The sequence below is a fragment of the Saimiri boliviensis genome, chromosome 8, assembly GCF_048565385.1.
Source record: "Saimiri boliviensis isolate mSaiBol1 chromosome 8, mSaiBol1.pri, whole genome shotgun sequence".
NCBI lineage: Eukaryota > Metazoa > Chordata > Mammalia > Primates > Cebidae > Saimiri > Saimiri boliviensis.
In genome coordinates, this window is record NC_133456.1 from 4,832,226 (window position 1) to 4,854,336 (window position 22,111).

The following is a 22,111-nucleotide window of genomic DNA, read 5'->3' on the forward strand; positions in this document are numbered from 1 at the left end:
ACATACAGTGTTATGCTGGGACGTGTTTAGCAGTCAGCTCTTGGGGGTGGGTTGGAGAGCGGGGAGCCACGATTTGCAGCATTTTCTGATTTCCATGGTGTAAAACTCCCACCAGGGCCAACAAACTCCGACATGACTGAACAGAGTTGGAAAGAGATGTCCACCACTGGCTTTCTCAAGCTGGTGTGTGCTGGCTGTCACCCACCACTGCTTCCCTTAGCTGAAGTCTAGAAATATGTGGGGTTTTTCTTTTACTAGAAACATCATTAGACTTTAGATTCTGTTCTTGCTTTTTTCCTCTCATGTTGAGTTGAGCTGTGCTTTCCTTGCTGGTGCATCTAACCCTGCTTTGTTTTAGCTGTTGCATATTCTCTACCAAGCAGTCATTGTTTCTCCAGTGCCTTATGATGGACAGTTTGGTTGTTTTTCTCAGGGTATGTCTCCTCAGAGTAGTCTTCATGCTCCTGGGGCATAGAAGCTTTTCATTTGTATCCATGTAGCTGCTTCAAGACCATGCGTGGGAGGACTCAGGGTGATAGTGATGCCTGGACACAATGCCACACTGGCACAGATGTGCTGCCATGTCCGCACTGGCCAGAGCACTGTTGGTAACTGACCTAATGGCTCGGCTGCCCGTGTCATTATCTCTGGTTCAGTTTAGTGGCCACATCAGCCCTCGGGGGTGGTGTCCTTGGTTTTAGCCAAGGGCCCTGGGTCATGTTTCTTGGCCACTGGGGAGGTGAGGTCATCTCGGGCAGGTGGCTTGGGACCTTGTGGTCCCAGCCTGAGTCCTCCAACCATTCTTTAGTTCTGACATTGGCTATGGCCCTGAAATTGGCAGACAGCAAGAAAAAATGTATCCAGCTCTCTCCCTGCTCAGATAAAAGCCTGGAAGACAACTCCAACTGTTGTTTGCTGACAAAAGTTTATAAAGCTGTGAGTGCCAAGCATGAGGCAGGGCAAGGAGCACCCAGAGCTTTTGTAAATTTCCCTGGGGGTCATGGCCTCTTTTGAGATCTGAAGATGAAAACATCTCATTTGATGGGGTCTTGATTTTGTTGTTTGTGCACTTACGAAGACTTTTTTTCTTAGTATATATGTATTTTGGTTATCAAATAGGTGAAAGTGTTTATTAAGCACCAACTGTATGCCTAACACTCCATTAGGGTGGGGTTGTTATGGAAGCAGCGTGGGGTCTGGCTTAAGAGCATGGGCTTTGGAATCGGATTGTGTGGGCTCAAGTCCCTGCCCTACCAAGATACACTTTGGGATCTTGAACAAGTTAATTAACCACTCTGTGCCTCAGTTTCCTACTGTTCAACAGAGGGATTGTGATGGCGCCCGCTTCGTAGGGTGGGGGAAGAGGAAACGAGACCATGCCCGAGGAGCACCGAGTCTGACGCATACGAGGCGCTCAGTGAAGGCTCTTGTTATTAGTGGTAGTTATTAGTCATTAGTACTAGAAGTTCACATGCAATCAGAACTAGGAACAGAATGGAACGTGCAAGACCTTGAGACATTCTGCTCTTGAGCCATTTGTGGTTTGTTTTGGGAGATGAGACTAGGCGTTTGGTCCTATTCGCAATCAGTATGTGACAGTCATAATGAAGTCCAAATGATGTGGTTTTTATTTCAAGTTCTACAGAAGTTGGTGGGGAGTGGGGAGCTCCTGGGAGGAGATGGGGCTCATAGATGGGTTCACTGTATGTGAGAGGCAGGTAAAGGAGTGAAGGAGAGACAGAGGAGGGCACTGTGCAACAGGTGTCAGTTGCTGATCAGTTCCAGGTCAATCTGGTGGGCAGTGGTTGGCAGGGTGGTGGGTACGGAGGAGGTCAGCTGGGGTCTGCTTCATTCAGAGGTGAAAGGACACAGGCCTGTGGAGTGGAAATGGGATGAAGCAGGCAGAGCCATTTCTTAAAGCCTCTTAGTGAAGCACAGCATACCCACAGAGAAGGGCACAGGCCGTAACCATCTAGCTTGAAGGATTTTCACAAATGGATTAAAGAAACAGTACTTTGCTAGCACCCAGAAGGCCCGTCATCCCTCTTCCAGCCACCACTCCCTGACTAGAACTGCTATCCTAACTCCTAATAGCCTGGGATGGTTTTACCTGTTTTGGTACTTTCTGTAGTCAGACTTGGACAGCACACACTCTTGCGTTTGGCATCTTTAGCTCAGCATCGTTTTCTGAGTGTCTCTTGTTGCTGCATGTGCTGCATGTGGTTGTAGGTCATCCATTCTTATTGCTCAGAATCACCATCATTGATTTCATTAATTCTGTTGATGAGCATTTGGGTAGCTTTCAATTTGGGGCTTGTGGTAGGTCACATAATGGCCCTCCCAAAAGATGTTTCTGACCTAATCCCTGGTCACAGGTACCATTTTTTAGTAATACCTGGGACTGTGTTACCTTCCATGGCATAAGGGACTTTGCAGGTGTGATGACTTTAAGGATTTTTTTTTTTTTTTTTGAGACAGAGTCTTGCTCTGTCACCCAGGCTGGAGTGCAGTGGTGTGATCTTGGCTCAATACAGCCTCCGCTTCCCAGGTTCAAATAATTCTCCTGCCCCAGCCTCCTGAGTAGCTAGGACTACAGGTGCAGTGTGTGCCACTACGCCCAGCTAATTTTTTGTATTTTTAGTAAAAACAGGGTTTCACCCTGTTAGCCAGGATGGTCTCGATCTATTAACCTTGTGATCTGCCTGCTTCGGCCTCCCAGTGCTGGGGTTACAGGCGTGAGCCACCACATCCCACCCCAACTTTAAGGATCTTGACATGGGGAGATTATTCTGCAAGGACCAATGCAGTCACAAGGATTCTTATAGGAGGGAAGCAGGAGGGTCTGGTTCAGAGAATGAGATGTGGTGATTAAAGCAGAGGTAGGAGATGATAGAGTTTGAAGATACCATTGCTGGCTCTGAAAACAAGGGAAAAAGCCCCAAGCTGAGGAATACAAAGTGACCTCTAGAAGCTGGAAAAGGCAAAAGAAGAGTCTCCTCTAGAGCCTCCAGAAGGAATGCGATCTCGCAAGCCCGCATAGACCCGTTTCTGACCTGCATTGCTGTGAAAGGACACACTTGTCCTGTTTTAAGTCACTAAGCGTGTGGTGATTTGTTACAGCAGCAATAAGAGACAAATGCAGGGGAGTTACGCGTGCTGCTACTGAGGACATTCTAGAACGTGTCTCTTGGTGCACGTGTATACCTAGGAGCAAATGCAGGTTGACTGGACATTGTCAGTCTTCCAAGGTGGTGGGACCAATTTATGTTCCCAGCAGCAGCAGTATATGAGAGATCTGGTTGCTTCACATTCTCACCAACGCTTGGTGCCTCCTGGGAAGAGATATTTTTAAATGAAGAATTAACAGGACTCGCTGTCCAGTGGACGTGGTTGTACCTTGCAGGAGGTTGATGCAGGAGGTATCAGCAAATACCAGTGAGTGCTGATCCAGCCAGCTGAGGAAAGGAATGAGGAAAGCAGGAGGGTCTGGTTCAGAGAATGAGATGTGGTGATTAAAGCAGAGGTGGGAGAAGACAGAGTAGTTGTGCCAGAGCTTTTAGCTAGGGAGAACTGGAATTCCTCTTCCAGGCAGGTGACTGGGATGGGAAATACTGATGAACTTTAGATTAGCATGAAACTTTCCACCTGAAGAGTCACAACAGCGCTTATCTCACCTTTATAACTTTGTGACTCACCAAGGCATGTGGTGGGTATTTTGTGGTGGGGAAAAAGCCCATGCCATTCATCAGCCCTCATTTAAGTGCTGCGACTATAATCAAGTCACACCCTCTCAGATACCTGGTTTTGCCTTCTGTAAAATGGGTATAATCTTGGCTTTTCTGTAGGGCTCTAGGCAGATGAGAGGAGGTCTGTGTGAGAGTCCTGAATTTGCTGCCTATAAATAGAAGGCACTGAGTCAGCAGTGGCTGTGGTCTGAGGCGGTGGCTGATGCCTGTAATCGCACCACTTTGGTAGGCTGAGGCGCAAGGATTGCTGGAGGCCAGGAATTGGAGACCAGCCTGGGCAACAGAGAGAGACCTCATCTCTACAAAAAATCAAAAAGTGAGCCAGCTGTGGTAGTGTGCACCTGTAGTTCCAGCTAACATGGAGGCCAAGGCAAGGAGGATCACTTAAGCCCAGGAGTTCGAGGCTATGGTGAACTGTGATTGCACCACTGCACTGCAGCCTGGGCAACAGCAAGACTCGGTCTTAAAAACAAACAAAACAATGGTATGAAACCCGCTGGGGTTTAGAGTGTTCCTGGGGCTGAACACTCAGCCCTGAGAGTGGTCTGAGAGTTATTACCTCCTGATGGACATCCAGGGCAGATGACGTTAGGCTCACGATCAACCCCACAACCCCCAGGGCCTCGTTGAGACACTATTCCCTACCCCATTCCTGAAATCGCTTTAGGAATGTTTTGTTTACTCATTCATTTGTTCATTCATTCAACCACCACCAAGCTTTCCTATGCATGTCGTGCACAGTCAGGAGGAACGCAGACTCCCAGGCCAAATGCCTGGGGTTCTAGTCTCAGCTTTATTATTTGCTACCTGTGTGGCCTTTGCTAAGTCTTAACTTCTTTGTGCCCAGTTTTCTGATTCAAGTGAGGTAGTTACAGTCCCTGCCTCTTAGGGCTGGTGTGAGAATTTGATGCAACAATCCATGTCAGTGTCAGCGTCAGGCCCTCAGGCATCCCTCAGTGCTGGGGCACAGAGTCCGCTACCCCCAGTCCCTGCCCCTAGCCATGGAGCCACAGACTGAAGGGTGATGGTTTATTGGTGCCTGTCTACGGAATATTGGAAAGGAAAAACCTAAAGCTCTGACGTGGAACTAGCCAGTGGGCCCTCAAAGGCAGGCTGTGACCCCTCACGACTCCTTGGGAAATGTGGCTTTCAGGAGAGCCCTGTGGTTGGCTCATTTTGGAATGCGGGTGTAAAGTCCCTTGCAGCAGTTACATGCTGCTGAGGAGCTTGGGACACTGAACACACTCGGCTTCCAGGCCGAAATGAGGTCGGCTGAGGTGTTCGCGGCGGCAGAAATGACCCAAGTATGGGCTGCTCAGTTTCTCTTTACCCTGTTGCGGGGGTGATGCAGTGGCAACTCCAGGACTCTGAACTTGAGTCCCACCACCCTTCCATCTCTCCATCCGGGATCCACATCTTCACTCTCACCCTATCCTGGGCCCCTCCATAAGGCACGCGTCTCAGCTGATGAAGTTAGCTCTGATGGAAGCCAGAGCAGTGGCCTCCGACAGGGATCCAGATGCTAAAAATATCTGATGGTTGTCCTCTTTGCAAGTTAAAGACCAGCATTGGAAGCAGTGGCTGGGGACTCTCCTGCACACTGACTGTCCGATGCCTTGGAGTACAAGGGTCCCAGGTATGTGGTCCTGCTCCCCTAGATCGGAGAATTTATGTAAATGGTGCTTTAATCTGGGAGAAGGCCAGGCCTATGGTAGGGCAGATGGAGGGGGCTGTGCTGGAGATGTGGCCATGCAGGCCTGTGCTTCTCAGCAATCGAAGCAGCAGATACAGCAGTGCTGGACCATTCAGGCAGCACCAGCTGAGAAGAGCATGGGTGGTCCAAATTATCCTGATCCCCCTGCCTGGGAGATGACGAGCTGGAGACCAACATACTATCCCTCGCTATGATCTGCACGACCAGTTCTACAGTTGAAACGATGGCTATTTCTTTGGTTACCAAATGAAGTAGCAGGTTTGTGTTTGGGGCCATGTGGTACAAAGAATATCTATTTTTTGATGCCCAAACCACACCCAGAGTGGTGGGGAATGCAGTGCCCAAGACTGACGAAGGATCTCGGAGTTCTGGCTCGGACTCATCCTGGGGCCGGTGTTCAGGAGGCGGAACAGTGGAGGGAGTCCTCCATGCCACTGGAACATTCTCTTGTGCACGCTGCCTGTTTCTCTCCCTTGTCTCTGTTGCCCCTAAGCACACCTGCTTGAATACTTACTTAAACTTGGGTGTCACGCATCCGAATAGTATCTTATCATTCCATGTGGTCATTTTGTGACATGAAACTCACAGCTCATTCTTATAGATGCCCTCTTCATTCAATGTGTTCTTCATTCTGTGCCCAGTGCCTTGCTCTTGAGAGTCTTTGCGCTGGAAGACATGACCTGCTTGTTAACATCCCCTCATTCATTAAGTACTGATTGGGTACTTACTATGCACCAGGCCCTCATGAAGCTGCATGTAGTTTCACTAAAATTATGGCCGAAAAGAGTTTGGTCTCACCTGTCTCTACATATAAGCATGTGCCAAGCTCCAAGTAACCAAACCCACCCGCAGAAGACTCCAGTGAGGATATTGAATCATATTCCCAGCTGGGATGACAGTTCTCCAGCCATAAAATAGGGCCCATAAAACAGTGACTCAAAGAACAAAAAAAGTTTCTCTGTAAGGTAGTAATAGTTCTAAGGTGACGGGGTGGCTGTGCTAGATGCTGTCACAGGCCCAGGTGGCTTCTCTCTTGTTGCTTTGGCATTCCAAATGCATTGTTATCATCGCATGGACAGAGCTGGGTTCCAGCCAGTGGGAAGGGTGCTCATATCCTAAGATCTAGACTGAGAAGTGGCACACATCACTTCTCATGTTCCCTTGGGAACCCAGACATCTGGCTATATCTGCCTGCAAGGATGTTTGGAAAATGTGATACCTGGCTGGGCACGGTGGTTCATGCCTGTAATCCCAGCACTTTGGGAGGCTGAGGTGGGTGGATAATCTGAGGTCGGGTGTTCAAGACCAGCCTAGCCAACAGGGTCAAATGCCATCTCTACTAAAAATACAAAAATCAGCTGGGCGTGGTGATGCACACCTGTAATCCCAGCTATTCAGGAGGCTGAGGCAAAGGAATCGCTTGAACCCAGGAGGCAGAGGTTACAGTGAGCTGAGATCGCATCGCCTCACTCCAGCCTGGATGACAGAGTCAGACTCTGTCTCTAAAAAAAAAAAAAAAAAAAAAAAAAAAAAGAGAGAAAAGAAAATGTGGTACCTGATAGAACTTCAATAATTATGGAAGAAGGAAAGATTGGATTTTGGTGGACACTGGGTAACCCTCGATACGTTCCTCTTGTATCTAATGCAACTCTTTGTGTGTTTATAACATAAATGTACCCAGATGATAAATGTTGGTTGTTTTGCTTTTTAAGAAAGGAGACCTGAGCTTGCCATACTGAGTCTATGGACAGTTCCACAGCAATGAATCAATGCATCCATAGAGGAATGGAAGAAAACAAGGAAAGGTAAAAATAATTAAATAACTTAAATAATGAAAAATTTAAAAATTTTTGCATGCAACAATTGAATGCAACAGAAGGCTTCCTGTAAGCCTGCATAAATCATCGGAAGCCCTCAAGAATTTGGAGATAGTGCTAGGCATGGTGTCTCATGCCTGTAATCCCAGATCTTTAGGAGGCTGAGATTGAGAGAAGACCACTTGAACCCAGGAGTTCCAAGACCAGCCTGGGTAACGTAGTGAGACCTCATCTCTACTTAAAAAAAAAAAAAAAAAATTAGCCAGGCATGGTGATGTGTACCTGTAGTCCCAGCTACTTGGAAGACTGGGGTGGGAGGATTGTTTGAGCCCAGGAGGTTGAGGTTGCAGTGAGCCATGATCACACCATTGTACTCTAGCCTGGGTGACAAAGTGAGGAATGCCATTTTTCAGTATGAGGGGATTTTTCATATTCAGTATGCTGCTGCCACCACGCCTGGCTAATTTTTGTATTTTTCGTAGAGATGGGGTTTCACCATGTTGGCCAGGCTGGTTTCGAACTCTTGACCTCAGGTGATCCACCCACCTCAGCCTCTCAAAGTTCTAGGATTTCAGATGTGAGCCACCAGCCCCGGCCTAAAATTAATTTTATTTAGAAAGAAGTAGATACCTTTTCCTTGCTAAAAATACAGATGAAATCCCCATTGACTCTTATTTTCATTCCCAGCTCCTACCTCACCCCTGTCCTTCCCAGAAGTAACCACTGGGGTCTACTTTGTACATTTCTTTCCATAACTTTGTTCATTTCCTTCCATAACTTTGTTATCTAGGTACATAGAACAAAAGTCACTCCCTCCTACCTTCCTCTTTCTTTCTCATTTTTAAATATGTACTGTCATACTATGCTTGTTGGCCTATTTTGTAGCCCTTTTAGAAATTCAATAATATGTCCTAAAGTGTTTTCAAGACAGTATAGGTGAATCTACCTTGTTTTGATACTGCAGCAAGTGAATAGTATATCCATAGTGTGAGGATCCAGCTGTTTATTGGACCGTTTCCCTGACAGTGGTGGTAGTTTGATTCTGTTTTTTGCCCTTCTGGTAGTACTGTGACGTGCTTTCTGGTACGTTCCTCCTGAGCACATGGGCAAGAGTTCTCTGGGGAAGTTGCCAGGGATTAGTTGCTGGGCCATCCTGTGTATGCCTGTAAGATCTGAAACTTCACAGTTCATTCTCCAAAGGGCACTACCAGATCTCCTATGTGCCCACTGTCCTGCCATGCCTGAGATCTTCTGCTTTTTAATTGTGCTAGTCTATATTGGGTGAACAATGGTGTCTTTCTGTGGTTGTAATTTCCTTTACCTCCTCTGAACTCTGAGGATGTCCATCTTTTCAGGACTCTGTTGCCTGGCTTCATCTCCCAATGGTGCCACAAGCCTCTGTCCACACAAGGACCCATCTACCTATCCAGAGTCCCAGGGCCTCAGCCCCGCCCTTCCCAGGAGCTGCTGCGGCGTTGTTTTCTGAGAAGCACCAAGGAGTATACTTATACTCCCCCAGGAGAGTCCAGCCCAGGATGATCTGCTCTTTCTAACCGTGAGGGGCTTCAAAGAGCCCTCAGCTGGATTTTCCTACTTTCATATCCACCGCTACCATCACCACTGCCATCAGCGTTGGCGACAGTTTGAGTATTTACTGTGTCAGCTTCTGCCTGGATCACTTGACCTGTTTATCTCATTTAATTCTCACAGTGATCCTCCTAGGTAGGGAGTTGTGTTGTTTCTTCACATTTTGTGGCCATTAGGTAACAGACAGAAATGTATTCAAAACCAACCCAAATAGTAAAAGGAAAACAAAAAAACTTTTCTTACCATGGAGCCCTGGTTTCTACCCAGTGCTCTCACTTGGACTAACAAACAGACTCACATTTGTTGAGTGCCGAGTTCTGCTAAATGAGCATGGCTTTGGGGCCATCACACCCATGTTTGCAATTGCTTTGACCGCACTCAGTTGTTATTCAGAATCTGTGGCATTTCCAGAGGAGAAAGTGGTGGCTTTGTCCCCGTCCAGCATATGAGCATGGGCTCCTGCATAACACCAGCACCACTGATCTTGGGTACAGTTAGGGATGGCAGCCTCACCCATGTCCATCCAAAATGTTTCTCTGCAAAGGGGTTTTACAGGTTGAGCATATTCGTCATGGGAATACATATACTTGCTCAGGAGAAATGTGCCCACTGAGCTGTGCAGGGAGAGGAAGCACTTCACTCGCCCTCCCTAGGCCTAGTCAGTCAACCTGCCCTAACATGTTTAACTTTTGGTCTTATTCTAAGATCAAGAAATTGCAGATAGAATGCAATTTCAAATGCCTTTCTTAGCCCCCGTCGTCTTATTATATGTTTCAGAGACATAAAAATTTAGAGCCAGAAGAAATCCTAGATTCTTTTATGTTTAACTCCTCATTACAGTTTTAAGCAGACAGACCTAGAGTGATGAAATGATTGCCAAGTTCATGCTCCTCCATCTCCAGGGGCTGGCTGTGGCTCTTTCTACAATATCACAGCCACCTCCTGTGCAATTATTAGGAGACTGATCTGCTCTTCTTCTAAAACGACAGCTGATTAGTGGTTAATATCTTGCAGGAAACTAGCCCATTGAATTATTAATTGATTGTTCATTTGGTGGGCATTGATTGAATACTATTGTATGCACCAGTGACAAAAGTATGGATAAGATATGAATTCATAGGGAATTCAGAGTCTGGCGTCTGTGGTGGGAGGTGGTTGTACACACTGTGGGCAGTGGCTAAGGGGAAAGCCATGAATCTACGTTGGTCAGTGGGGATAATAATAGTATCTCCCACAGTGGGTCATTGGGGATGTTCAGAGTTAACCATTGCAAACCTCTTGCATATAGTCAGTACCCAATAAAGGCAGCAGGTTTCATATTTGTTTGCTTATTTTTATAGAGCGAAGAACCTAGAAAGACTTTTCTATCAGGAGAGTGATAGACTTATGTTTCAGAAATGGTAAGGAGTAAACACAACTTCTCATCTTACATGTATTTATCTTTTTAGCATCTCTCTCACCTATTGGACTGCACACCTCATGGGGCCAGGTATCACCTCTTGTGTCCACCATTATTTACCAAGTGCTTGGCACACAGTAGGTACTTACTAATATTTCTAGACCAATGAGTAAAAGGGGTGGAGTAACCAGGATTCTTGAGATGAGGTGCTGAGACAGAGCTGACCAGCTGGAAGGACCACAGATCAGCCGGGGCCAATCCCACTCCCTCAAGGATTGCGGCTCCCTGGAATCCCTGCCCACAGGCCATACTTCCCTTTGAGATCTACAGTTTTGTTCCTGTGATTTATGAGCAGTTTGTCTTTTAACCAAGTGACTTTACTGTGAGGAGAACTATTTGCATAGCATTTATTGACTGAGCAATAATTTGTTGCTACTTCTACTTCTGAATGCTAACTTACACTTTAGGAGCCCAAGAATATAGGATTTCTAGAAGATAAATACCCTGGAGAGTGCAGTTTTCTGTGGGCATCAGTGACTGTAGACAGATAGTGCGTCTCTGTGCTTCAGTTTCCTCAGCTGTGTAGCAACAGAAGCAGAATTTCTGAACAGTTTCCTCGGGTGCAAAGGGGAGAATTTTGAGGGGAAGAAGTCCCTGTCCTTCTTGTAACTTCTTCCTATGAATGGACCTATGGTGAAATGGTTGGATAGTTAGGACTTCACCCATGATGGAGAAATGGAAAGGTTTAATTTAGGTCATTTATTCATTCATTGATTTGGTCAGTCAGTCAACAATCATTCTATTGCTCAGTGGTCCTCAGCACTTTAGGAAAATGCTCAAATAAGGGATTAGGCTGTTTTTCCAAAATAAAAACCTCCCCTGGTTTGCTCACCTATTCAGTCTGGGTTGGGTACCTCCTCCTTCCCGCTTCTGCTAGACTTTACTCTCCTGGAAGGGAAGGGCCTTGTCTGGTGCAGGGATGCCTGACAGCTGGCCCGGCCCTGCCTGTGTGTGGCTCTGGTGGACTGAACTGGCTAGAAACAGAGTGATTTGTAGATGGCAACATGAAGGACTTGACGCAGAATTGCGATTTGCCCTGGCGCCACATACGATTTTCATACTGCAGGGTTAGGCTGGTTTGTACAGTGCTCAAAGCCCTCCCTATTGATGCGTGGTTTCGCTGCTTGCTCTTAGGTACTCTCTTCTCCTTGATCCACGGTATCAGCTCCCGTCTTGGCATTAGGCCAGGGCTGTTTTGGTCATTGAGTTTTATTAGCTGTTTGTTCACTGTCCGAAAGGCTGTTTGGGACCAGCTCTGCTTCCTCCACCCTTTGGAGGTTTAGCTGCTGACCTTGAGAAGCCAGAAACCCAACAGAAGGGAGAGTGAGAGCCTGAGGTTCGCAAATTCGCCTGACCTTGGGCTCTGTGACCCTGGGCAAGGCACTTCACCTCTCTAAGCTGTCTTCTTGGAGATCTCATCAGCATTCATTCCCAAAGTCTGTTCCTTCGAATATGGTTTCCTCTTTACATTATTCGGTATGGCAGAGGGAAAAAATGGGTTCTATTGCCAAACTTGTTTGGCCAGTGCTGGCTTCGGCTCAGTTAAATGGGGCCCTTTTTTGCAGACCTCATCAGAGCCTATAAAGTGCCCCTTTGCATGCAGAGGTCTCTTAGGGAGGGCAGCCCCTACCTCTGCTGCTGTAGAGGTCACCCCAGGGATGTGCTGGATTGGGTCTTTGAGCCTTCACCCAGTCCTTCAATTACGTGATCAGGACAATGAGATAAGTAGATGTTATTTACAGATGAGGGACCAAGGGTTGTGGAGGTGAAGGGCTGAGCTGTGGTCACATAGCCAAGGAGTGGAAGAGTTAAGCCCCAGATCTGGTCTCCTGAACCTTGGTCCTATTTTATTTTGTGTGTGTGTGTGTGTGTGTGTGTGTGTGTGTGTGTATGTGTGTGTATGTGTGTGTGTGTGTTTTCACCAACCATTATCTGCCCCTGTAATGGCCAAAGGCATGGATTGGAATACATCTTGGAAGATTTGCTGCAAAGTCACTAAAGAAGCCCCTTGGTCCTCCAGTGAGCATGGCTAATCCTCTACACAGCAAATTATAATGCCTGCTGATTTGGGGCACCTCCCGAGGGACTTTTTATATACATTGGCTCCAAACATCATTGCAGCCTGGTGAACAACACATATTGTTCATCTCTGTTTTACAGGTGAGGAAATAGAATTCTAAAGTACCTGCTTCAATGTCACAGGTAATTCTAGGGCTTGGGCTCAAACCTGCACTTTGATTTTTTTTCGAGGGGCGGGGTGTGGGGGGGGGTGCGCGGGCAGAGTCTTGCTCTGTCGCCCAGGCTGGAGTGTAGTGGCTTGATCTTAGCTCACTGCAACCTCCACTTCCTGGGTTCAAGCTATTCTCCTGCCCCAGCAACCTGAGTAGCTGGGATTACAGGTGTGCGCCACCCTGTCTGGCTAATTTTTTTGTATTTTTAGTAGAGACAGGGTTTGACCACGTTGGCCAGGTTGGTCTTGAACTCCTGGCCTCACATGATCCACCCAGCTCGGCCTTCCAAAGTGCTGGGATTACAGGCATGAGCCACTGGGCCTGGCCTACACCTGCACCTTTGACACTCCCAGAGAAAGCCCTCAGCCTTCTCACCACCCCACCTTCTTCTTGTCTGGCTGAGTCCTCCTCCTACTTTCTCTGCAGACCGGAGCCTTTCTGCGGAATGGGAGCAGCTGCTGTGGCTGCTCCAAGGATGGGAGTGGGCTTCATTGAGATCCATAAGGGTGGGCATTGGGAGCCGATCAGCATGTTTCTAACTCCAGGCAGTCACCTTTTCATAGGGTGGCCCCAGTGACAAGGGGAACCGCCAGGAGGGCGTTAGGGGAGGAGGCGAGTATCCTGGCCTAGTCGTTGAAGTTTCCCAAGTCTCAGTTTGCCCATCTGTGAAAGGCGGATAACAGTGATACTTAGTTCATAGAGTTATGCAAGGATTCAGTATGGTAAGAAATGCTTAGCTCTGTCACTGGGCATCTGGCTAGTGTCTAGCACATGGCATTAGTCTGTTATCAGTTCGTAAATTATTCTCCTACCAACTGCAGAGCCAAGGAGGAGCTCTCAGAATACATGCCCTCTACTTTTCTGTGACAATTTCTAGCATAGGGTAATCACATTTAAAAAATGCATTCTACAGTCATTTGAGTACCTACTATGTGCTAAGCACTCTTTTGGGCATGCTGGGGGCTACAGCCAGACATGGACCTTGCCTTCAAGCAGCTTCCAGTCTCGAAGGGGAGATGAATATAGTAAGAGGAGACAAGAAAGGCTTAGGGGCCCGGCAGTGTCTGGCATCTAGGACACAATCGAGACGTATGTAAAAACACACACACTACGCGGCCTCTGATGGGCGCAGTGCTCTCTGGTGGCAGCATGTAGCACAACAGGTAGGAAAAGAATGTCTCTGAGGGGTTTTGCCTCTGGCCCACACTCATCTGGTGAAGAGGAAGCTCCCTGGCCCTGCCCAGGTCGGGTGGATGGTGGCATGTAAAACAGCAGCTGTCCTCATGACGTGCTGTCACTGGGTGGAAACCATATACATCATGTGAGTCTCCCTCCTGGGAAATCTGATAGAAAATTCCTGCCAGGTGAGAGAGTATGACACTTTCTCTGGAGGTGAATCAACTTTTTCAACTCTAGGAATTAAGTATTAGGCTTAGAGAGATGTGCAAGGGTGGGGTGGGGCATCCGAACCTTGTATTTTTTTTTTTTTTAAGAGACAGTCTTGCTCTGTCACCCAGGCTAGAGTGCAGTGGTGTGATCATGACTCACTGTAGCCTCAGCCTCTTAGGCTCAAGCGATCCTTCTACCTCAGCCTCCTGAGTAGCTAGGACTACAGGCTTGTACCATCACACCTGGCTAATTTTAAAACTTTTTTTGTAGAGATGGAGTCTCACTATGTTGTTCAGGCTGGCCTCAAACTCCTGAGTTCAAGTGATCCTCCTGCCTTGGCCTCCCAAGGAGATGAGATTACAGGTGTGAACCACTGTGCCCTGCCTCCCTCATTGTTACGGGCTCACTGGGCTCATAAGGTACAGGTTATTGAGATGTCTTGATTAAATGCTGGCTTTGTCTGGGGTATTCTGCTAGGGTGTGAATTGGGAGAGTCTTGAGAATTCTGTTTTCCAGGTGAGAGAAGAGCATGGGAACTTGAGTGAAGGCTTCTCCCTAGGAGTACTTCTGGGGCTTGAGCTGAAGGTGGCTTTTGTCCCACCTGTGTGCGGAGCCCGAGTAGGAGGAATTGTCTTCTCTAATGATGAGTATCTATCGAGGCTGTGTGCCAGGCCCTGTGCTGGGCTTGGGATACATCGGTGAGTAGGGTCCGTGATTACAGTCTAACACAGTCCCTGCCCTGGAGGACTTTGCAGTCTGGCATAGGTTTTTCAGGGGCAGGAGACTAAAGAGGAAGCAAAAACAAGGGTTCTGGAAAGGAGCCCGGAATGGCTGGAGGGAGGCCTAGGATCACAGCTGGCATCAGGACAAGTTTAGGGTAAGGGTGAGGGCAAATGAGCTTTCTGGGGGGAAAAAGCTCAGACTTTTAGCATTTCAACTTCAACATGCTAACACAGAGTTGAGATGGGTGCAATCACTCTTCCCAGTGTGTGCCAACTTCACCCCACTGCATTAGGGTTAGCGTCTAGCCATTCCTCTGGGTGCAGTTTCCTTATCTCTGGGGTGAGCGGGTGGGACTAGGTCATGTGAAATTTCTTGGTAAATCGTGGAACATTGTGTCAAAGTAAAGATGGTGATGGTTTCTCACAGCTCTGAAGTCTTATAAGGAATACTGTCTCCTAACTCACCTACTTAGGATCCAGATTCCCTCCATTGCCCTGAATCCCTTTGACAGCTTTTTCCCTTTCCCCTTCCCATCTCGGCCCAGTCCTGGCAAAAGCACCGTATTTGATTATTTCATCTCTTCAGTCTCCTTCAATCAACAACAGAGCCCTCCTTTATTTTTGCCCCCCCCCCCCAGGGCACTAGCATTTTGAAGAGACAGATCCACGTTCTGTGTGTGTCTGCGTGCGTCTTTGCAGCGCCATTTACCCTGGTCTTCCGGGTCCTCCCCTTCTGTACGCTTCAAGTGAGCCTCGATTTAAATTAAAGTCAAAAAAGTCCATCTTGAGGCTCTGCTCAGTGCTGGGGGCATTGTCCTGGGTGCTGTGAATAGCAGAGACTGACTCTTGTGAATCTTATCGTCCAGGAGCACACAGACCTAAACAAGCCATTCCCAGGGCAGTGAGCACGTGACAGGGAAGTGTGAGGGTCTGTGGTCCTTTTGGGGTGGACCTAACATTCCCCGTGGGAGGTAGCAGACAGAAAATGGAAGCATCCGTGAGGGACAGCCAGGTAAGGAGCAAACCACATGGAAGGGACGGTGTGCGCCAAGGCCCTGAGTCCACAGAGATGTGATGTGCTCAGGGAGACTGGATCATGGCATATGACGGGCCTGGGAGGCCTCTGGGCTGGGAGCACTGGGTCCTCTTGGGCCTTGGTAGTGAAGAGCTTTGACTCTGTCCTAAGGGTCCCAAGAGGCCACTGATTTGTTTTAAGTGGCCTCTTAAATCTGATTAAATCTGCATTTTGAGAAAAGACCTTTGGCTAGAGTGGGAAAAAGATTTGGAGGGAAGCAAAACCCAGGGCTGAGTAACCAACTGGGGGTATTGCGGCCATCTGGGAGAAAGATGATGGAGGTCATAAATACCTGTAGAGAATAAGTAAGTGGATAGCTTGTCTAACCAGTGGAGAGAGGTGAAATCGTGAAAAATATTCAGGTGGTAGGATTGAGAGTGGATCTGGGAACTGAAGAAATCCATCCGTCCGCCTATAAAACCAACATCTGTTGAGACCCTTCTGTGCATCTGGGACTGCGTTTGGGGTAGAGGTACTGCAGATGTGGTGGTCTCTGCCCTGATGCAGCTTACCTTCTGGTGAGAGAGACAGACCATAAGGAGATGTATGAAGCAGGATTAGCTGGTGGTGCATGCTATGGGGAAAGATAGAGTATGTGATAGGGTGAGTGTCAGAGGGCGGAGTTTTAGATAGGGACACGGGGAGAGCTTTTTTGAGAGAATAACCTTCAACCCAGACCTGAATGTGGAGAGAGCAAGCCCTGCAGCCTTCTTGAGGAAAATCATGGCAGGCATCAGGGACAGCATGTGCAAAGGCCCAGGGGCTTAGCTTGAATGAAGAATGGCATGCAGGTCAGTACAGATGTGGGTGATGAGACCACATTGCATGTGTGGACCAACCTGATCAACCCTGCTACTGCGAGTCATGTGTTGAAAGATGGGTCCTCTCTTCCCGTGTTGGCAAAGACGGGGACTTGCTGGGATCCCTCAAGCGACTGGACAGGGCAGTCTCAGGAGACTGGTTCGCAGTCACCAGAGACGGTTGAGCCTGGTTGGTAGTGTCCATGTTTGGTTACAGCTGTGAGTTTCAAGCATGCCACCAACATTCACATGAGTAGAGAAGAGGAAATGTGGAAGAGCACAAGAAGGAATGTATTTCCGGGAATAATCATTTACGTTAGCTGGATCACTAGCATGTATTTATGATGCTTTTGTTGTATATAGGAAAACTATTGATTAACTTTTTGGTGGTGGCGGGGGGACAAGGTCTCACTCTGTTACCCAGGCTGGAGTGCATTGGGGTTATCATAGCTCACTGCAGCCTCAGACTCCTGAGCTCAAGCAATTCTCTTGACTCAGCCTCTTGAAGCTAGGACTACAGGCACATGCCACCATGCCCAGCTAAATTTTTAAAATATTTTTGTAGAAACAGGGTCTCATTGTGTTACCCACGCTGGTCTTGAACTCCTGGACTCAAGCAATCCTCCCGCCTCAGCCTTTCAAAGCACTGGGATTACAGGCTTGAACCACCATGTCCAGCCAACTTTGTTTATTCATCTTGAGTAATATTATCTAGTTTTCCTATTTGCTCTAATAGTTTTACAGATCTTATTATAAGATCTTATTATATTTTTGTGGGGAGGGATTTTTCCAGACATAATTATATCATGTGCAAATTAATACAATTTTGTTTTCCCTTCCTTTCTAATCAGTATGACTTTTTTTTTCTTGTAATTGGATTGGTAAATGTTCCTGAATAATGTTAACTAGTGGTGGTATGTAGGATCCTTCTTTCTTTGTATCCACTTCAGTGGGAGTGTGCTGTTTCCCTAGGAAATGTGAGGCAGGCTTTCAGTTTGAGCTATATATCTCTTAAGGAAGTTTCGTTCCATTCTTGTTTTGTTAAGAGGTTTCTTTTAAAATCAGAAATATATGTTGGAATTTAATAAGATTGGCATCTAAGGAGACATCTGTTTTTGTTTTTTCTTTCGACTCCATAATGAGCTGAATTATATTGGTAGATTTCCTAATATTGATCCATCCTTTCATTCCTGGGGTGAACCACAGGTGTCTGTGTTTGGTTACAGCTGTGCTTTTCAAGCATGGAGCTAGTTTCCGTCATTTAAATTAGTACTCCATGAAGATGAACTTGGTTTATCCTGTGGCTTCGACTAATACTAAAAGGATAGCTTTCCTTCATTTGAGGCATTGAAGCTAGAGGGAATGAACAAATCATTCATCCATTAGATCAACTTACATTTATTGAATGCTTAGTATCTGCAAAATGCTGCTGGGTGGACAGCCTCCAGTATCCCTTGTAACTAAGAGACTTAGAATTCTCTACAATGGTTTGGCTAGTTAGGAAATGTTATTGTTGTTGCAAGTGACAGAAATACAGTGCAGTCAGGACTAAGCTGCATAGGGAACATAATGGCTTACAGGAATGGAAGCCCAAGAGTGGATAGCCTCAGCCATGGCGGGACCCAGCGGCTCAGTGTGATTAGGCCTTGCTGTCACTCTGCCCTTCTCTTGGCTCTGCTTTCTTCTGTGTTGGCATTATTCCCAGGAAGGTTTCCTCTCTGCGATATTGGCAACTCCAGGCTGGCATCTGACTCCAGCTGTGGAGCGAAAGCTCATCATTCCCACTTGTTCCAGCATAACTTCCTGAGTGAACTCAGATTTGTTCACACCATGGGCCTTGTGCTCTTTCCTGGAACTCTGGAACTTGGGGGTAGAGGATGGAGTCAGCCTCATCTGAACCCATGGATGGAGAGTGGGGGTGGGGTGTTCCCCTAGTGGGAGGGCCGGGTGCTGTTACCCACACACAGGGAGTTGGATGCTGGTGGCAGACACCCCAGATGTTCACGCCATATGAGCCAATGGTCCCCTTTCCTTTGTGGTCTTCACTGTCCTTTTTCACAGGTAAGAAGGGAGTTGGCAGGGGACCGTGATTTCTGACTCAGCCCCAGGGCCCTGTGAATCAGTGACAATCAGGATTTTACATCCCTACTTGAAGTTCCAGGCTTTATTTGCTCCATTAAATTAGGCGTAGAAACCTGTAATCCTAGCACTTTGGGAGGCCAAGGCAGGTGGATCACTCGAGGTCAGGAGTTCGAGACAAGCCTGACCAACATGGTGAAACCCTGTCTCTACTAAAAATACAAAATTAGCTGGGCGTGGTGGTGCACACCTGTAGTCTCAGCTACTTGGGAGGCTGAGGCAGGAGAATCACTTGCACCAGGGAGGCAGAAGTTGCAGTGAGCTGAGATCATGCCACTGCACTCCAGCCTGGGCAACAAGAGTAAAACTGTCTCAAAATAATTAAGTAAACAAATTAGGCATAGAAATAGCGAGTTAAAGCATCGTCTGTGCATCTTGAGGCTTGATTATTAAAGAAAAGATTTCCCCAGGCTCACCCTTACCCCTCTTAGCCACATACAACAATTCTTCTTGTCAATTCTGTATTGTTCGCTTTTCATAATAAACTTAGAAGGTAGATGCCTTTAGAAAGGTGTCTTGGATGAGATATTAAATACTTTATATAGAGCCTTTATAAAAGCAAAGCTTTTTTTTTTTTTCTCGTTGCTGTGGTTGTTGTTTGAGATGGAGTCTTGCTTCGTTGCCCAGGCTGGAGTGCAGTGATGTGATCTTGGCTCGTTGCAACCTCCGCTTCCTGGGATCAAGCGATTCTCCTGCCTCAGCCTCCCGAGTAGCTGGAACTACAGGCTCATGCCATCACACCCAGCTAATTTTTGTATTTTTAGTAGAGACAAGATTTCACCATATTGGCCAAGCTGGTCTCAAACTCCTGGCCTTGCCATCCCTCTGTCTGCCTCAGCCTCCCAGAGTGCTGGGATTACAAGCATGAGCCACCGTGCCTGGCATAGCAAAGTATTAATTTGGCAAAATCTTGCCTGATCTGATGTGGCATCTCTTCAAATAGTATTTTTTCTTTTAATTTGATTGAGCTATGAATATGTCCAACACATGTGCCAACCTAAGGGGCAAGCCGAGTGAGCGTCTGCACGTGTTTACACCTCCCAGATTCGGGTGCAGTGCTTGCGTAAGCACTCTGCCCCCATGCCAGCTTCCTTTCGAGCCCCCCTTCTTTCCCTCCCCTCCACCTCTCCTCCCTAGGAACACACCGAGAGTGAGAAGGGCTGTGACTTTCTTGCTATTGCCTACCTGGGTCCACGGACCTGGGTCCAGGGACAAAATGAGAAACCTGATCCTGAAGAATTGTGCTGGGAAGGGAGGTGGAAAGCTTCCATCCATGGAGGAGAAATAGCCACCTACAGAGTCCTCTGGGAGTGCCTCTGGTCTACCCCAGGCTCAGGAAGGCCCCCTTGCTCTCTTGTTCCTCTTTTATAAAAAAGAAACCAAGTTCTACAGAGAGAAGGGGTTTGCCAAAGGTCACCCATCAACTGATGCAGGCTAGAGGCCAGGCAGATGGTCCCGCTCTATGGGCCGGGTACCCACTGTGGTCCCTGCTATCCAATGAATCCAGGTAACTTAATCACTGGACACAGTCATTCTCACCCCTCATTTCATGATACTCTTAATTTTTTTTTTCCTGGAAAATCTTGAAATTCTGCAAGAGATGGCATATATATTAGAAAGAATATAGATGCTGGAACCTGACATTCTTGGGTTCAAATTCCTTCTTTGTTTCATGACCTTGGAAAAGGATGTTTACTTCCCTGCAGCTCCGTGTCTTCATATGTAAAAGGAATAATATTAGCACCAACCTCATATTATTGGTTGTCAGGAGTAATGACATGATACGTGTCACATGCTTAGCACACAACCTGGCAGATGCTGTCTTTAAATGGGAAAAGCCAGGTTGTGGCATTTTTGGTGTGGGGAAGGTTAGATATGACATAAAGATAAAACATTACAACCTCCCTCAAATGTGAACACTTTTGCATAACTTTAATAATTATCGATTAGTTTATCAATTAATAATAGCATGGTATTTAAGAACATAGCTCTGGAGCCAGATTGCTCTGGTTCAAATACTGACTGAATACCACTGCCCAGTTGTGTGACCTTCTGTAAGTTACTTAATCTCTCTTTACTCTGCTTTTCTTGCATGTAAAATGAGGCTAATTATAGGACCTACCTTATAAGATAATTCTGAGGATGAAATGAGCTAATGCAAATAACACCCTTCCTTAGCCCGGTGCCTTAGTTGATGTTCAGTAAATGTGACGTGACTATTACTAACAAATTGATCTATATTCCTCTTTGGACTTGAAACTTTTTTTTGTTGTCGTTGTTTGAGACAGAGCCTTGCTCTGTTTCCCAGGCTGGAGTGCAATGGTACCATATCAGCTCACTGCACCCTCAGCCTCCCAGGTTCAAGTGATTCTCCTGCCTCAGCCTCCCCAGTAGCTGGGACTACAGGCACATGCCACCACATCCAGCTACTATTTGTATTTTTAGTAGAAATGGGGTTTCACCGTGTTGGCCAGGCTGGTCTTGAATTCCTGACCTCAAGTGATCCACCTGCCTTGGCCTCCCAAAGTGTTGGGATTACAGCATGAGCCACTGCCCCTGGCCTTTAAACATCTTGAATGAAGTTTTGCCTTGGTTTTCCCAGAGTAATTGCTGCATATACCGTTTGCATGTCACTGAAGTTTTTTTTTTTGCAAGCTCGTTTCTCTTCCTGTTCATGTTAGCAATGGGAGCTGGGAGAGAAGACTAACCGTTCCCCAGCATTGGGCAGCATCCTTTGGATGTAGAAAGAAGCCGGTTAGCTCTTGGAGAAGCATGAATGGGCCGCTCTCCTGGGTCTAGCCTTTTGTCCACTGGGGACAATGTGTGGCTTTCACGGTGACTCATCCTTGGGCAGCAGTGACGACATCATGGGAAAGGAGGAACAGCATTCACTCCAATGTGTGCCAAGGGGGCAACTCTGTCCTTGCAGACGTGGAGCTGGTGGGGGCAGGGAAGGGCTTGTTTCTTCAAGGACCAAGGAGTCAGCTCACAGAGCAGAGGGTCAAGTTGAGCAACTGAAAGGATGTGCAGAAACAAAAACGCTGGCTTGGTGTGCTCGGGCTTTTCATTTTGAAAAACGCTCCTTTCATCTCTCAGTTGGCCCTTTGAGCTGTAGGGAGCAGTGCCAGTTAACCCACATTTAATTAGAAACTGGGTTAGTGGACATTCTCTTTCTTCCCAGAGCATGTCCTGGGTGTTGGAACCTTTCCAGGGACTGGTACAGTAACAGCCATTTACATGGCCCTAGCTTTCTGGGCGATGGAATCAGCCTTGGGTGAATATACATCCCTCTCCTTCCCCCCAACCTCTGCCGACTCTCCTAATGAAATTTGCCAACTCCATGCATGGAATGCAGACTTTCCCTGGATTTTTCTAAGCATCAGTCTCCTTTGTTTACCTCTGCTGTTTAGGAAACACCTCAACACATCCTCA

At 47.1% G+C, this 22,111-nt stretch overlaps 1 protein-coding gene across 2 annotated transcripts in view; it reads left to right on the forward strand.

The window, feature by feature from the left end:
* The window catches only part of ARHGEF3 (Rho guanine nucleotide exchange factor 3), a 341,163-nt gene that overhangs the window by 37,473 nt on the left and 281,579 nt on the right, over positions 1-22,111 (forward strand). Inside the window, exon 1 of one of the 2 annotated variants that reach the window (XM_010347004.3) lies at positions 7,009-7,265. The exons of the other annotated variant lie outside the window; for it this stretch is intronic. Within the exon in view, the coding sequence (XP_010345306.2) occupies positions 7,204-7,265 (62 nt within the window). The 5' untranslated portion in view covers positions 7,009-7,203. Of the gene's footprint in view, positions 1-7,008; positions 7,266-22,111 lie in introns of those variants that run through there. 2 annotated transcript variants of the gene reach the window in all.